General features: G+C 39.4%; 1 protein-coding gene across 3 annotated transcripts in view; it reads left to right on the forward strand.

Moving 5' to 3' along the window:
* The window catches only part of LOC145971246 (uncharacterized), a 67940-nt gene that overhangs the window by 45634 nt on the left and 3754 nt on the right, over positions 1 to 18552 (forward strand). For 2 of the 3 annotated variants that reach the window (XM_083098719.1, XM_083098720.1), the window contains one exon: positions 9673 to 9928. In XM_083098719.1, the coding sequence (XP_082954845.1) occupies positions 9893 to 9928 (36 nt within the window). In that variant the 5' untranslated portion in view covers positions 9673 to 9892. Of the gene's footprint in view, positions 1 to 179; positions 227 to 9672; positions 9929 to 18552 lie in introns of those variants that run through there. The other variant, XM_083098721.1, reaches the window with a different exon arrangement.

The following is an 18552-nucleotide window of genomic DNA, read 5'->3' on the forward strand; positions in this document are numbered from 1 at the left end:
TCGCATTCTTTCGCAATATAAAATTAAGTGCGCGTCGAACTTCAGAAGTGCTACATAAAATACCGTGCGATAGTCGTACTTTTCACTAGTACACGCGGGATTGTAATTCATTAATTATTCATATTTTTCGAGTGAGTATGTGTCAAGTGTGTGTCAAGAACAGAAAATAACAAACTAGAAAGAAAGAAAATACTTGGAAAGTCATGAGCGATGATACAATTATATGGTGAGTAATTTATAATTTTGTTAATTCGTTATTTGTTATTCGTAATTATTCATTAATTACTTATTTATTTTTATTTATTTTTGCTTTATATGATTAGTGATTTGTTCCACATTATTATATAATATGATATGTATTATATAATATATAATATTATAGATCTCTTATTTTTAAATATGTAATTTCTTTTATTAAATATTTGTTTTAAACAAATATAAATTTAGTTAATTACAATAATTCTTTTTCGAAATATTATTAAATACTTTGAACCTTACTTTATATAATTTGAATATAATTTAGATTAATATTGTGTTGTTTTAATTAAATTTGTTATTGTACTAGTTAGTGTTAAATTATATTTTATCTTAATCTCGAAATAATATTAATTAATATCTTAAATCCGTAAATAAATCACACTAAAAATTTAAATTAAATAATTAAATAGCGGTGAAATTCGAGGACTCGAGTATTCGCATTCAAAATTACAACAATAAATTAGCAATATATAAATTAATACTTCATTATGCTATACATATCCAAATTTGATTTTTTCTGGAATATTAGATTAATGGAGTATTACATCAATGGAGGAAAACCAAAAAATAGCGAAAGAACATAATATAGAGCTAGCATGGATAAAGATAATCATAGCGCGTTTATGAAGAAATGTCAACTATTCTTTATTATAAAATATACTATTTCCCTTATAAATCGTCCATTAATTATAATTAAATAAATTAAATTCACACACAATTCTATCAAAACAATTTACATGAAAATTCACAAGTATTAAATATAATATTGTAAATTCGAATTCTTAAATCAAACTCTTTATCTATAACATAATCTATATTAGACAAACTGAAACAAAAATGCTATTTGCGCGAGATTTTAGGATCAAAATCGTCACTTTATTCAGAAATTAATCTCGATCACCTAATAATTGCGAAAAAGCTGTCACAATCCTCAGCATTTGGTAAAATATTTTCAATCGTGTCATTAATGTTTCGATACTTATTTAATCAAATTGCTTGTACAAATCGAATTAATAAAACATGAGCTCGCGCGATATCTCGCGGTATCTCACGGAAAATAATCGACCTCCCAAAAGCGAAAAAAAGCTAATCTCGCACGTCACGCGCTATTAAGCTCGCGCCGTTCATGCAAAACGTTGAGAAAAAAATGCATTTACACGACTGTAAATATGTCGCTCTGCGGTCGCTCTGCGAGACCGTTCTCGCTCTCGCGGTTCGCGGTTCAAAGATTTATGTAGCTGGCGCTAAATCAAGGAGAGGAAGAGACAGAGAGAGAGAGAGGAACAAAACATTCTCGACGAGGTGGCGCGGTTAAGGCACCGGATGTAACGTGTTCTCGACACATTATGGAAGAATGAATCATCATCAGTCGCGATAAAACAACAATGTTGATTGCTCAATAGAGATCGCTCTTTCCGCTCGCGGAATCTCCAATATTGTACGATATCATTAGGCAATTATCTATTTTGTTTCATACCACAGTTTCGTTTACGCGATTTTAAGACTTCTGTGAAAATATATCTCGATTTATACATCTATAAAAATATTTGAACGCGTTAAATATATTCGATCAAACAGCGTGATTTATATTCATGCTGCGTTATAAAATGGATTATAAATGACGAGAAAACGGAGAATGTGTAAGAATATTATGAAAATATGTATTGTGCAAGAGAATTTGTGCAATTATATCGTGTTGCTCGCGCTTCTTTATTTACGATCTTAAAGACGCGTTTAAGAGCGAGCTCCAAAATGTATTTCAGACGCAGCCGTCCCATAAAGGATCGGAGCGTGGATCCTAAAATTGATTTATTTAAAAGCAGTCGAGCAACGCGAGAACATCATGAAACGCGGATGTTGCTCGCCGATCGCAGATGGCAACTAAACGTGAGAGTTAACGCGAACTTTACCGCAAGACTGTGAAGTAAAAAAAGATCTTTACGACCCCGGAGGCCATTGCAATTAACCGCACCCTATTTGTTGCGATGGACGAGCTTTTTTCCCGATCCTTGTGGTTTCGGTACGGAGAGAATCCTCTTAACGAGAATCTGTCGCGCCGCGCTCATTGCAAATCTCGCAATAAAAGTGCAATAAATTCATGCAGTTTAGATGCGTCTGACTCAATCCGCTTCTGGTTCTGCCTCGTGCTGATTGGCGAAACGACGATAAGCTCGTAAGCATATCTCGCGATTTTTTAACGCGATTTTTCTCACCGTATATCGATAAATATCATCTTATCTAAACGCCATGATGCATCGATATCATTAAAAAAATATAAATTTCATAAGGATGATCAAATCGCTGGAAATATATGCGATAAAATAGATGCCGTTCAATTAACAGTATTATGGAGGGAGGAGTCGGATCGCGATATTCGCGTTACGACATATTGCATAATGTGATCCGACTTATGATACAATTTACGGTGCCTCGAACCCCTATTGTTCCATCGCTCATTATCACCGATATCGTGTCTTTATCATCGCACTGGCTGAATCTCATTTCTCGGTCTTTATCTAGATTTTAGCTACCGCGAACGGCGCCGCATATATCGCAATAATAAAGCAATCCATCTGCTTATTCATCGTGTCGTTCTCGTGGGAGTAAGACATTAACGCGACAGTAAACGTAGGTGTCTCTTTTGCACGGCAGAAATCCACTCGCATTCAATTCCAGATTCAACGTTTGTTGAATTCATGGAAGGACGAAGAACGAAATCGGAGCGAATGGTAGATACATAATATTATATATCGCTACAAATATTCTTTCAAAATTATATCATCTTTTGTGTAGCTCTTGTTGATACGAATAATAGATCCCAATGTCTTCGATTTAATTGAGAGGGAAATCTATAAATTAAAGGTGCGGCAAAATATAAATATTTATCGTATACAGGTCATCGTTCACGATCACCAGGATAGTCGCGTTGTCACGAAAACACGAATTTCAAGTTTTCATAAAAAAAAAAATTTACAATTCCTTAATACGTAATAAATACGGGGCATCGGCTTTGTCGGTGTCGCTTTAATTGGCGACTGGTCCAGGAACCAGTCCTCTCGCCTCGAGCTCGCTTTATCCAGTGATACCTCAACCGGGGCCAGTTCCCCGAGGGTCATTCACAAATGATATCATGAATGAGCTTGTGGTTCGTTCTGAATAAAATCATCCCGGCGAATCTCTCGGCTGCGAAATATTCGATAATTCGTCGCGCTTAATATTACAAAGCCGGTTTCTCGAAGGCAAGTCGGCCTATTTGTGTGTATCTGGTGAAAATGAACTTCGACTTTTAAGCGACTTTTAAACAGGATTTATTCGTATCGTTACTAATTATTTATCATCCGGCCCGAAATATAAAATTGTTTATTGGCAGAATAAAATCATACCGTGCACAACAGTTATTATGTCACCTAAATTTAATGGTATAATGATAGTTGAAAAATAAATTCCGATTCGTTCGAGATGATCGCTTTCTCGTAAACATCACGAAAACATAATTATGCAGAACCAGTGTAGATTTACACGACGCATATCTCCGATATATTTATAAATTTGCGATTAGCTACAGTCGAGAAAACTATCTCAGGAGACACGTTCGAACAGCAGGAGAAGGATGTAAATCCAAGGATGATAAGAGCTTAACACACTTGACGATTAGTTCCGGCTGCGTTTTACAGCTTTCCCGGGTGGCTGTTTATATCCAATAGTTAAACCCATCACGATCGATTAAATATATTGGACATTTGATCTCTCTCGTCTAGACTGCCGTCTGAATCGAGATGAAATCCTGGTCAACGACTCTGTCTTTTATTTTTTTGCGATACACACAAATATTTTTTCCAAATTTTATATCTTGCACAAAAATTAATTTCACGTGTAAAAATGGAAGTTTTTATCACATATTCATTTCTTTACGTATAATAATATTGGAAACTCATGTTTGACAAATGTCTTCCGCGATCTTTCTACGTCAGGTAATAGATTTCGCGCACGCAAATCTACCTATAATTTGCTTAGATTTTTAATATATATTCCCGTGCTTAAACGGCGGAAATCGCGAACCGATAATAAAACCGATCCGTGCGGAATATCGCGATACTTTATCACATCAGCACGGTAATACGGAGTCATATCGCGAACCGATCTCGGTTTCATAGCTATCGTGGACGTATGTATATTAGATAAATTCGAGCAATTCCCCTCCCTTCGTGCACCAGATTTTTCTCAAAGATTTTCTCGAGAGCAAACGCGAGTGGACAGATGTTAGCCTATCAACTTAATGTCGATCTGATGTCGATTCGTTATCGGGATATATATGAAACAATATCGCGTTCACCGTTCGTATAGACCGTATTCAGACATGACACATCGGCGAACGAGCGTCGATGATTCGTGTCTTATTAGTATCTGGACGGATGTAACTTATGCCCACGCGGTCTTTGCTGTCGCGATGAATTTTTCTAATTGAACAGGCAACACGTTGCAAGAGAAGGATAGAGGTGGAACAGTAAAACTACGGGACATGTATATCTATTACGCGCGTTGTCGACTCGAAAGATGCAGTAAAAGAAGTTGACGATAACGGGATGATTTCTTCTGGCTATACCGAGTTATTACGAGATGTAATTTATAAAACATTAATAATGTTGCTTCCTTTTTGTCATCTTTAAAGAAGACAACGTTACAAGGAAATTTACGAAAGAGTATTAATCATTATATGTATCATCAAATCAATACAACTATGTGGGCCAAAAAACTCATTTAATTAGACGAGTTTTATATTCGACGTCTATTATATCACCTATCTATAAAATCACTTTTAATTGCATAAATCTTTGTTTATTATGCTAATAAAGTGATGAGAATACAAAAACTCTTCGACGGAAATTATGTAATATATTACAAGCAAAAATTATCGCATAAAAAGGACGCGACAGATAGCCTTGTCTTACTTAAGTGTCAAGGACGAGACGGCCGCAGGAAGATTAAGAGTCGTGCATGACGTTTTCCCATGGATGGAAAAAACCTGCGCAAAATTAATGCGTGCTCTTGGCTTGACTTTAACGAGTGCGGTGTCCTTTTTTATTCTCGGAACTCAACTGCCAGTGTAAATTAGAAATCGTAGATTCGTTAAGGTGGATTCGTCGCGTAGGCGGAAAGAATGGCAACGTCAAGAGACTCGTAAAGAAAATATATTATGACGTGCGACGAGTTGCCGAGAGTCACAGTAAATGACATTGGCGGTTTTTGTTAGATTCTCGCTAGAGGGATTTAATTCCCCAGGATTTATTAGGTCATTTAATTATTCAATGGATTTAGTTTGATCGAACGATTACAAAACACAGCTCAACTACATGAATAATTAAGAGTACGGATAATTTTTCCGAATGCCAGCCTCTCTCGACTCGTCTGACCGCTCGCGTTCGACATTCTTGTCGCCAAGGGTTTGACGCTTGTATAAGTAAATTACCGCAAAAGTTAATGGCAATAAACTAATGACAGCTCACGGCGAGATAGAAAGCGCCAGCTGACCAGGCTCGACGCATTCTCAGGCGCAATGTTTTTATCACGATGTAGCCAGGCGCCGCCTGGATAAGTGACTCAACGCAAAGTCCGGCGACGGCTCCGCCTCTGCGAAATGCCAATGAGCTTCTATGTATTTTGTTATCAATGTATTATGCGGCGATTTTGCGATACAAACTTCCGATCGCACGTCATACCTGCCTATTCGGGCGAAATTCCCGTAAAAATCTGAATTATGCGTCACGCTTATCAATGTATCAGTTACCCGAGTACAATTGTAACGTCATCTGATGAAATAGCTTTTACAACCGCACTCGTATCACTTATCTTCGTCATAATCGATCGAAAAAAAATTGCATCCATTATACAGGTTCATTCGTGTTTAACTATTGGTCGGAATACAATATCGCGATTTGTTCCGCTCAGTGGGATATTAATGCTAATAAAGATCTGTACCGTGATAGTCTCGCGATAACGAGTAATAACATATCATTGGGAATACTCATGCAGACCAAATTACCAAGATCGCAAGTCACCGTGCGAGAATTATGCGTCTCGTTCGTTACTCGTAAATGATGCAGTAATTAAACCACAGATCCTTGTCCCCTGCTCGTGCTTCAAGAGCAGGCCGATCGATCGCTTATCTTTGCGGCGTCGAGATTGTTAATACATTGATCGATGGAAATCGCGCAATGTAATCTGGCTCGACGGGGTTTATTTGACGGATCATGTTCATTGTGTGCTCGAGGAAATAAAGGAAAGGGCGCAAACGGAGGGGAAAAGAGAAAGTCGGCGCGGGTTTTACGTGGGTGGACAGCACAATATGGTTGCGCTTTCTATTAAAAATTCACTTGCTGCTGCTACTAGCGACGATCACCGTTTATCGCCACGCGACATTGATCTTCAGGATTATTCGCGATGGCTTTCCGGTAGAGAAATCCCGTTTAACAATCGGAATGGACTGTCGCGATTATTGTACCATTGTTATCGTAATACCGGTATTACAACGGTATTAGGATGATTTATCGCAGATTCGGATTATTATAATCATTTGCTTTCAAAGATCATGAGGTTTTTTTAATACCGACATCGTTTATGTGTTGTGTGAAGCTGCTAGTTGCATCAGTTTTAGATTTATGCTCTTTATTTCACGCCAAGTTATCTGCCAGCCATCGGTTATGACATTTCGCTAATGAATTTATAATATTCTTTATCTAATTTTTTATCTTTTTCTTCCTTATTTTTCCTTTTTTTATTTTTCTATTTTAATTTCATCTAAATAACACTGTTAATTATATGTTTATTATCTACTTTATATTTCTTAGAAAATTTACTTTAAAAAATATGAAATATTAATAAATTATAAAATATTAATAAACGCCTTTATTTATTCCTACAGCTTTGAGAAGGTTTGCAATTTACTTGAAACGTTTACAGAGAGAAGAAAAGATGGTTAATATTTGTATTCGTCGATAGCTTGACAACGATTGACTGTAAATCTGGCTTTCTCGAATATATTAATCGGTGATGCACGATGACGGCGCGCTAAAGTTCCGATTATCGTCGATAGGCATAGAATCGATCATGTCACTTGTGTTTCACGTTTCGTGCGATACGCAGGTACACATACGAATGATGCGCGAATCGCGAAGGAATGCAGACTGACCGAATTCCACGTATCATACCGATATAATATCCGCGATAATGCATTCGGTGACGAAAGGAGAGTGTCACTCGTGTTAGACCCTTACCCCGTTCTTATCGATTATGTCGAGGAAACACCGTGTGATAAGAAATGGCGATACGTTTCGCCAACCGGTGTGTGTCTTATCGAATAAATTCTACGTGCCATGACTCACTGGCAATGATATATCATATGGTGTGTATTACACATCTCGGCTGCGCTGTGTCGGCGCGATAATTCGAAATTATAATCCTAGTCCACTCATGATTACGCGTCGGCTGCTTTCATCGCTGTATCCGCTGGAGGTGATCGAATTGAATGGACGAGTAGTATTTCGATTATCAACGGAAGGAAGACGCTAATCATTCATGACAATAGATGCAATAATTTGAACGTAAACACGTTTGATTGCTACTCGTGATATAAATTCCTTGATTTAAGCAAATTGTTATAAAATAATAAAAATAATGTGTTTCATAATTAATAATAATTTCTGATTGTATAAGCAATCTGGAACGTTTAATATAAATATTGAAATATTAGAAATGTGTGTCATCCAATTAATTTCTGGCTGTATTTAATTCGAATGATTGTTTGCGGCCTGTTGTTTCATTATAGTTTTTATTATAATCCTTAAAAAAAATCTTATATAATCTCTAATTCAAGCATAGTAGAAAATTTTTTATTTCAGATTTAAAAAAAAAATAAATTAAATTAATGTAATACTTTGTTCTGGATGCATTATACATATAACTAAACAAGGATTAAGAGACCATCGTCTCTTCCCAAATCCATTTTTTTCCGTACCTCAAACAGTAACTCGATCTCGGCATTTTGTTTGAAATTAATTCAAACAATCGTAAAAACACGCGAGTGCAAACAGATCGTCTTAGCCGTGTCATCTTGCCTGATCTTTCGAGGGATGTCGATGGGACCCAAAATAGTTGCGCGCGCCTTCCTTCGCATCTCTTGTTTGCTATCGAAACAGCTCGGCATTTCGTTCGTTTGCTGGTTAAATGCATGCACGCGTGAAGTCCCGTCCATTACAACACGGTGAGAAGGCGTGTTTCCACCGTGTGAGAGGCGTCGCGGCTTCCAGACGGGAACCAATCGATGATTTCTCGAGAGTCATTAACTCACATAACGAATGATGCCAGGAAAGCGTCGGTATCGCCATACTGTTATGTATGGCGTCTGTATTTTCCTCGTCTTCTATCAATGGGAATTTACATACGCAAATTATCAGGACTCGAACAATGAGTAGGAATTATTGTTCACATTGCTATTCTATCGTACGTTAGACAATAATGCGAAGCTGAATGATGGATGTAGCACAAGTGAATAAACGACAAGTGATAAATGACGAAAGAAACAATAACGTGAAATAACGTGAAAGAAAGAAAAGGGAAAGGTTTTTCGCACAAGTAACATTCGTGGCTTTTATGAACAACATTCCTCTTTAATAGGTCAGTAACACCTTGTTGCGCGACGTAATTGACGGAAACAAGCGAGGTATGAGATAAGATCGATTCGCAGCATCATTGCGATTGAGTGACGAAATATAGACGACGCTTGCACCTTCTAGACTTTATCGGCAAATCTCGAATATTAGGTCCACAATCTTCTCTAACAATTCACGAATTTGAAATATAATTATAGTGTCGTTTGTACAATTAGCGATTTTTGCGAACGATTTACTAAAGAATCATTTTGATCGTGATATATAAAATTTTGAGCGTTAAAACAAACAGTTGGTCAAAAGTTTGAAAGGAGTTGTTTTAATATACAAGTTTATTTTAAATAATGTTTCCACATGAAAGAATGCATGATAAGTCATGATAAAATAAGGTGTATCGCAAATTAAAATATCATATGCTTCATATTAGCAATTAAAAGCACAATATAATGAACTTTACTTTGTAATTTCGCCGAATAATAATCTTATCTATTGGAGGAAAGTGTGATCGTACTGGATCTTTAAATATCGATAATATATTACGAAATCTGTTTGAATAATTCAGAAGCCGAGTCTCTGTAATAAATACACGCGAGCGATAACGTGCAACGCGATGGTCAAATAAAAGTAATCGATCTCAGACACCGATAACGGTTCGGACAAGGCGATGATTTGTCGATGATTATCTCGTTGCGATTAACGCGGCCATTGTAAGAGGCCATTAATATATGTACGTACGTTTATATGTCGACAGATTGGCGGCGCGGTAGCCATGTCATCGCCGGATCGGCGCGGCGGATCATCACGAGAAATCGACGTGGAGCCGGGAGAGAGTCATCGTCGTCGGCCCGATACACTTACGGCCGCCGAGTAAGAAGCCGATAGCCGAGGGATCGGTAATTCAAGGATCGATACGAGCAGATCGATCCACCAGCTCGCAACCTACGGCCTCCTTGCTGGCCTGGCCAGCTACTATGCGAATTGAAGCTCTCAGCACCCTCCTCGTCGCGGTAAGTGCTAATTGTAAGACCAACATTGGACAAATGCGATCTGTACATTTGAAATCGATATGTCTCTCGGAATCCTCTCTTCTCTAGCATTTAGAGAATTATATATGAAAAATAATAATTAAATTATAATTGAAAAATTTGGAAATAAAATTTGAAAAAAAATTAGAGAAAGTACAATTAATGATTGCTTCTATAATTAGTCATATAATCATTTAATTCAATTAATTTTCAAAGTCAACTGAAACTTGCTCGGTGCTGAAGATGTTGACAGTAGCGAGGTACCTGTTAATAAAATCCTCAATCATGCGCTCGTCGAGTGGTGGAGTACATAAGCTAACTATAATAATTACAATTGTGCACTCCCAGTACGATTGATGCAACAATCGACATCCGTGGCGTCGTATTGTGCCGCGATGGACGAACAAACGTAGTGAAACAATAATTACGATATCCAGCATCGATGCAACGATCGTAAAGTACCGCCCGCCGCGTGTGTTATTAGCATATTATCAAGATAGCAGGGTGCTCGCGCATACAATCCCGCCAACTACGGACGATGTGTGTTTTTCTCTCTCTCCTCGGCCACCGCCTGTCACGGAGGCGCATCGATAAACTTGTAGAATTATGGCGCGGATCGTGCGCTTTCGTTCCTTTCATCTTCCTTTCGTCCGCGCCTCGTCACATTTTCCCACAGCTGACTTTCGGCATCATTCTCGTCTCTCGCTTGTTAGACTCGAGATGACAGAACCTCTAATAATATTCAAAATAACTTTCGAACGTTATCGAGATTGGATCTATCAGATATGGAGTATAAATTTTTAGTAAAAAATTTCTCATTTTTGATAAAAACGATTACATTTAACTACGAGCTTGCACAAAATCAATTCGATTAATTTGGAAACAATATTTCGTTCAAGAATCTGTTAAGTTTAGCGCGATAAATCGCACATGGGAAGTTTATTCATCGCGAGGATCGAGATCGCAATTAGTAATTGCGGATTAGACGGCAGTTTCGCGAAGAAAAGGCAATATCCTGATCGTCGCGCACATACCAGCATCATTTTATGTGCATAACATTATGCATCGACGACAGACGGTCGATCGGCGGCAAGTTACTACGCGCCCGTGATATTGATAAATGATAATCATCGATGCAGTCCATTGCGCGCGCGTTGCACCGATAATTTAATAATGGTGGATTAGCGACGCGCACGCACATGCGTGCAAATCGTGTGCGCGGCAACGGGGTCGGGGCCTCACGGCGTGGAATTACTATGCTAATCGGTCCCAGCATCGACGTCGCTTCGATAAATAATCCTCTTAACGCATCCTCTTAAACGGATGTGTGTCGTTGCGCGGAAAATGACGAGGCGACGATTTGCGCGAACACCGGATGTCGGCTGGTGCGCGATGAAGATATCGTCGATATTTTTGGAGAGCTGGATTTCTTGGAGAGCTATCGTCTCTGACGTATTCCTGATTGCCTCGGATTATGCCGTGAATATTACGTCGCCGTCGGCGCGTCATCTAGCACGTTTATGCAAAGCACAGCGAAGCTAAGGGCGTTTAAATTTATGCAAAAGTGCACTATATCCCATATAATTTATTTTCAAAACGTAAAAAATCTATGTGCTTTCGATTTTTAATTATACGCGAGATTTTAATCGAAATAATGTAATTACTATATTACTTAGCAACGTTAGTTTTCGAAACGGAAGTCCACCCGATAGCAAAGTCATCCTAAATGATCGAGATACGACTTTGTAAAAACAGTTCTCGGTTTGTTCGATCGATATGTGCTACCGGTTGGATCTTATCGGAAATCAAATGCCGATCACAATATCGATTTCAAAGCCATCGACCACTACTTTTGTTGAATCACCCACCTACGTGTATCGTTAGTGTTCAGCGACAATAAAGCGAATTCACGCCTTGTCACGGATAATATGTGGGAAGAGCTAAAACTGACGATTGGCAGCAGACCAACCAGAAACGAGACGTGACTTCGTCTTGGCTTTTATACAAATGGTAATGCATCATTGATTTGTGGAATGCATTAGACGCACTCGTAAACTTCCAAATTTATTAGAGACAAATGGTATGTAATGAGTTATAAATTTTATATAACTCGAACGATGATTCTCCCAATCGTTTCGTTATAAATTATAAAATCCATCGAAACAATTTTATCTTCTCTAATCATTCATATAATAATATATTTAATTAAAAAGTATATTTACTCTTTTTTTTGCCAAATTTTTTGATTCTAGTGAAATAGTACAATAATAAAAAAATTACAACATTTGAGTATACGTTACTTACACAAGCTATTCACCAATTTGGCATGATGCTTCAGGGGTCTGTGAGTGCCTCGCAATAAGATATTTGTCGGATAAACGCCTTCTTCTATTATCGCATGGGTCGTAGTCGCGTAGCCTGTAATTTAAAACAATTTGGAAATAATATATTATGAATCGTAGTTAGGCATAATATAATATAAAAGAGGGTGGATCTCTACAGAACCGCGCAGGTGGTTCGGAGCTTCGTATTTTTTACGCAAATGATTTAGTGAGTCGTCGTGGGTGTATTTGCCGCCGGGACATCGTCCCCTCCAATAGTTTCTTTTTTTTTCATACGTTCTAACTCGATGATACCCGACTGGTAGAGAAGAGAAAAATATCGAAGTAGAAATCGACGTTCTTTCTCGTTCGGCTTTGAACCGAATTATAAGAAACATAAATCGCGCTTCCTCGTTTTTCCCAATTAACGTCTCACTCGTCTTGACGTATCAAACAATCGCAATGTCGCGAATAACTCGCCGGAGACAAGTGTCATCGGAATCTACTGGACACTTATTTTACGGAAATCGTCGTCGCGTTCTTCAGCTTCCTACTTGAATCGCAACTTTGTGCCAGGCTCGCGCGTGGAGTGTGCGTAAAAAAAAATTATGTGACGCCTCCCCCTTCGGGTCGATTCCGCTCCGATCTGTCGGTCAGCACTCGCGGCCATCTGTGAAATGTCACGTGGCGCGTAACGAGCCGGTCGTCATTTAATTTGCCGTAGTCAACGAGAGTAGAGAAGACGAGAGTCCTGCGACGTCTCACGGAAACGCGCGCGCGCGCACGCGTAACTGTACGCACGATTTACGCGCTGCGTGCGCATCACACGCACGAGACGGCGAGGCGACTAACCAAATATTTATACACGTCAATCATAACACACGGCGAAGCATTCGCTGTCTAAACAGCCCGCGGGTTGTGCCCTCCCTTGCGAGCCACTTCGCCGTTGGCCGTTTATTGTGCCGGGCGGCACGCTGGAGGACCTTTCATTGCTTCTTACCTATCTCTAACAGGCACTCGATAGTTGCCGTTTGTCATGCGCTCCACGATGTTTACCTTTCCACGGTGAAAAAAAAAAAAATCACATTGCGCTCGCTTAACTCGCGCCATGCGTCGCGTTGTCACGCGTCTATGCGCAATATATATTGTGGACTCGTCGTCCCTATCGATTCGTTGAACGAACGAAATTAGACGCGAAGGATTTAAATCGTGATCCGTCTCGCGGATGACAAAGTGGCTCTCGATCAATTACCGGAAAAAAATGTAAAAAGAATCAAAATGTAATATTCGTATATTCAGATATTAAGTGATGTAACTATCGTATAAAACATGAAGGCTCGCCCGACGAAATCGGTACAAATGATGGGCATTGGGACGAGGATCGAGTGACTCTCACGAAATGTTTAATAAATGGCGAAACGCTGTGGTGTTGAAACCACCTTTGGCACTTTGCAATAAGCCGGGAGTACCTCCGGTCTTTATAAATGCACAAAGACTATGCTAATGATACGAGCGTTGCATTGACGGTTGGGTAAACACGGGCCGTTGCTTCGAGTCCTGTCGCGAGTTTATCGTGTAAACTACCTTTAATGATTGCCAGCAAAGGCCAACTGGCCGTTTCAACGCTCTGCTATTTTAGCGGCTCGAGCTTCATTTGTCGTTGTCGCTGTACAATCACTTAAATTATCCGGAAGCACCGATAATTATCGAATGATCGTCAACGCGTGGAGATCCTTTAAAGAATCATTAGCGATGATCTATCGCCTCTCGACTGACAGATTACTCGTCGCGATTATAATCATGAATTAACGAAGGTACTTACATTTTTTCCGAGATACGTACTTGAAGATTTTCGCTTTTTTTAAAGAAAGGAGATAAGAACACCGTGCGTAAAGTAATAAATGTTGAAGTGCTTATCGAATTTGTATGTGTGTTCATACTTCAACTTTCGTTCGAAGTATGAAGTACACTATCTACGACGTCTAATCTGTGTTATAGTCGAACACCTCGTAAAATCTCGCTGAAATGGTATCCGTGGGTCGTTACAAGCGCATAAAAGCCGAAAGTGCGTTGTGTGCCAAAGTGCCTGCTCTTCTTCGAACGCACACTAATTTAAATGAATGGAGCGATAAAAGTCGCGAAAGATTGCATTCTTCCGTGACGAATCAATTATATACACAGACTCATCTTGAATGTTTTTCACAGTGAATGGAGCGAATGATTTCCCATTCAAAGTTCATGTAACTCTCAAGAGCCTACACTCTATAAACGCGTGATGCGTTTTTCAATGTATCTAATCAATCGTCGATATTTTTTCAATGTAATAAAGGCAACCCTCCACTTACGCCTTATCCCGATATTTCGCATAATCGAGCCACGATCGAAGTGGGACGTGGCGTTTTCCCGCGCGCGTTTCGAAAGAGAGATCTTTCGTCATTCGGAATTGATATTCAAATCAATGGCTTATTAATGATAGAGACACGAGACAATATTTCATTCTTTACGACGTAGCGGACATCTCGGATGCAGGCGGCGACAGGCGTCACACTACATAAACGCTATAGTTTCTGCGAACGGGAAACCGCACCGGCCACACTCGAGCAGGCTCATAAATTATCGGCACGCGTTTCTCCAATCGCGGCACCCGCGGTAACCGAAGGTGAAAAAGTCGCGGCCAATGGCTGGAAAGAGAATGCCCGCTGGATGACGTTTGTACGCGCGTTAACTGCCGCCTCTGGTCGCGGTAGAAGGATCGCGGATTTTTACCGCGGTTTCTCGCAGTCGCGATTTTTTCCCACGAATTTGCGTTCGCCGTTTCCCGCGATATCATTCTTTTATTACGCGTGTGTGTATTTTACGATCGGTAATCTCTCTGCTATTTCTGATACCCCCGCGTATGCCTTTAAATATAATAACACCTTTGCCTAGATCAGCACGGTGTACCCTGTAAATCTCACCACCGGTAGCGATAAATAACGCGCGCCGATTATATACGCTATTGGGAAACGCCGAGGTTTTAATTAAGCGTTTACTCGCGTTTCTCGTTGCAAGAATTAATAATCCTGCTTGGATCGATGAATTATCGGAGAAAGTCTCCGTTTTTAATGTCACTAAATTATACAAAATACTTCCTGTATCTCATCTCTTCATAGATACCTTGATCGAAATTTCACATACTTTTCTTTTCCGATAATTCTATTTTTAAGTACATTTTCGGATAGTCCTTTTTTGATAATTCTACTTCCGATAGTCCTTTTCCGATAGTTCTACTTCTAAGTACACATCTCGAGAGATGATTAAGGTAATTACTGAGAGATAGTTCCCGATGACTTCGCGTCTATACATCCATATACACATGAGATCGATTGATTTTTCGGACCTACGCAGTCTACAATAGGAGGAGAGAGAGATAGAGAAAGAACGGGACCCAGGCGGGCACCCACGTAGCGACATAAACACGGCTGGTCGATAAGCAGCGTCCTCATCCGGATACCGGTCTCCACGATTCCCCGAACACGTTATCGGTATACCCGGAGTATATCGTAACTATACGTATATCGCAAGTCTCTCGGACCCAGAATGCATTCCGGGAGGCATGAGATACGAAGAGCTGGGGAGCTAGTTGGGCCCCGCCATCGGACCGACCGCCAGCTTCGCCGTCATCGTCGATGCGTTATGGGACCGTAATTGCGTCACAAATTATTTCCGCTACTTCCACGTGGGAGAGACGATATCCTCCATCTCTCTTGATACACTATGACGGTGAAGACAACCGGGATAAGAGAGGCGAATGTCTTATCGTCATCCTGAATAACTTAAGTAACTTTTGGAATTAAGTGTGATTGGGGCGATCGTGTATTATCGGGTCAACGCGATTGTGATTAATTATGTTAACGATACGAACGTGAAAGTATCTCTGTCTCTAACGATTAATCTCTCTTGGGTCTTATTAGATATTCCGACAATCAGACAAATAGCGGGGAGATAGGATATCATTGGTAATTGTTACTGATCGATACAGAGTGATCGGTAAACGTTTTTAGATAAAAGGTACGGTTGAGATTCGAAATGTAAATCAGAATGTACATAAATTACTTATAGGGAAAAGGAAAAGTGTTTGGAACGTAAAGAAGCAATAAAAACGTCATCTCCAACTTAACTTCATTGGTGTGAAGGCGTGTAATAGACCGGTTTATATTTTTTTGATAATCAATGTACGAATTCCTTCTGTATAAAAATATATACAGCGTACTCTCGTAAAAGCGGAACGAATTTGTAATTTATGCGTAACTCAAACAACTTTTGCGTGACAATAAACCTTTATTCGCCGATTGAAAATTATTGGGATGGAGATAGTTATCGTACTATCATTAAATAAAATTGCGAAGGCGAACAATGATCGCTTGACGATTGGAACGGGATTACGAGAGTGCGTTTGGTCAGCCGAAATATATCCGGGATTATCTCATCGTATTTTTTCGGTTTGAGAAACGACCGGCTAATTTCAACTTTCGCAAAAAACATTCGTTTCATTATCGTAAGGAATGCGAGAAAAGGGAGAAAAGAATCCACGGCGCTAATTGACGCTTCTTGGCCCGGGCATGACATCGAAGTAACGGCTTAACTTTATATCTTTAGGAGCATCGCCGTGAAATCTTGCGGCCGTGATTTCGCGTACGAGAAGTAATCTTCATTGCGGATTGATATAGTTATCTATGTGAAAATTTTCAATATTATAAATGTATTTTTAAATTAAACATCGCAATTAAAAACGAAAAAAAATTATTCCAAGCAATTGCAAATAATTTTGAATAATCAAAATATTATATTAGTAATAATTACTATTATTATATATTTTTTTAAGTCAAATATAAATAATTTTCAAAATGTTTATTTTTTTATGATTTCGACGAGTGAAATTATTGTCACTACAAGCAACTGTAAATAAAATATCAATTTTTGCGAATAGTTTTAATTAAATATATGATGTTAAGTATTACATAATGATATAATTTATTAACGTTTAGATACTTATCCAATTTTGATACCGGATGTTTTCATAGACACTCGTGTACATGATCGGACAATTTGGTCGCATCGCGATAATTATCATTATCTTGATTAGCGAACAATTAACGCGAAGTATCGTTAAGTCGTGTTGTAATGTCCGCCACCGCATACCCGGTACATCTTTATACGATTAAAATCGCACTGCAAGAGAGAGAATTCCTTCCCTGCATGATGCAAGAATTCGATAAGAATCGCGGGATACGCGATGTGTGGTCCCGATGTATGATTAAACATCCGTTTAATCCGAACGCGCAGTTCTGTTCAATACGAGTTCTTCGTATGGGAGGCGCCGCTGCTTAGTTAACTGTTCACCCGGAGAAACGATGGCTTAATTAAACGTCGGCGATGTCGGCTTTATATCGCGTTGTCTCGTTTATATAAACCTCGCCGACAAGCTTTCGTTCTATCGTTTGATAGTATTCCTAACGTGAGAGAAAACTGGGGAAATTATCGGGGGGATACTTGATAACGCATTTTATATATATTGCTATAAATTATGAACAGAAATCTGTGTCGATACGATATTTTTCGTTCAAAATTAGCTGTGGAAAGAATCCATTTGCGAAATATTTACACTTCTGTAGTTATTTATCGATACCGCTCCTCCTTCTCGTCTTTTTTACAGCTGTAAATATTACACTTTACGCGAATCTTGAGAGAGAGAATCTTCTCGTGTTTTAAAATAAAGAAAAAAAAAAGAAATTTAGCCCGGTGAATGAAGCAAGCCGGTTCCGCGTGTTTCCTGCGATGACGAGTTATACGGCGCAATTAAATCGAAAGTGTGCTGTATCGCGCGAGAAAGAGGCACGCTTAAGTATTAACGAGCAGCGAACGGCGACGACGACGACGACGACGGCGACGACGGCGGCGGCGCCGTGAGGCCTGTTTTGCATAAAAATTATAAGCCGAATTAATGTTTTCACCTCCACGTAAGCCGTGCCGTTCACGTGTGCCGCGGATTCGGGCGAGATGCGTGACTAACGCCGTGTTTCATTTGCGCGCCGTGTTTCGTTCTCGCGCACCAGCCCCGTCCGGTATTTTCTCACGCGCGAGCCTTCGCCGACATTATTATCAAGGCAATTTTTTCAACTGACAATACTGGCAAAATACTTATTGCGAAATCATGCGTCTCTGCCGGTGAGCGACAGGCGTGACAGACTCGTTCGCGTCAAATAATCTTTTGCGGCATTAAGATGTAGCTATTGTAATGGAAAT

Source organism: Camponotus vicinus, unplaced genomic scaffold, assembly GCF_025532165.1.
Source record: "Camponotus vicinus isolate PSW18456_S1 unplaced genomic scaffold, iyCamVici1.0 SCAF_4, whole genome shotgun sequence".
NCBI lineage: Eukaryota > Metazoa > Arthropoda > Insecta > Hymenoptera > Formicidae > Camponotus > Camponotus vicinus.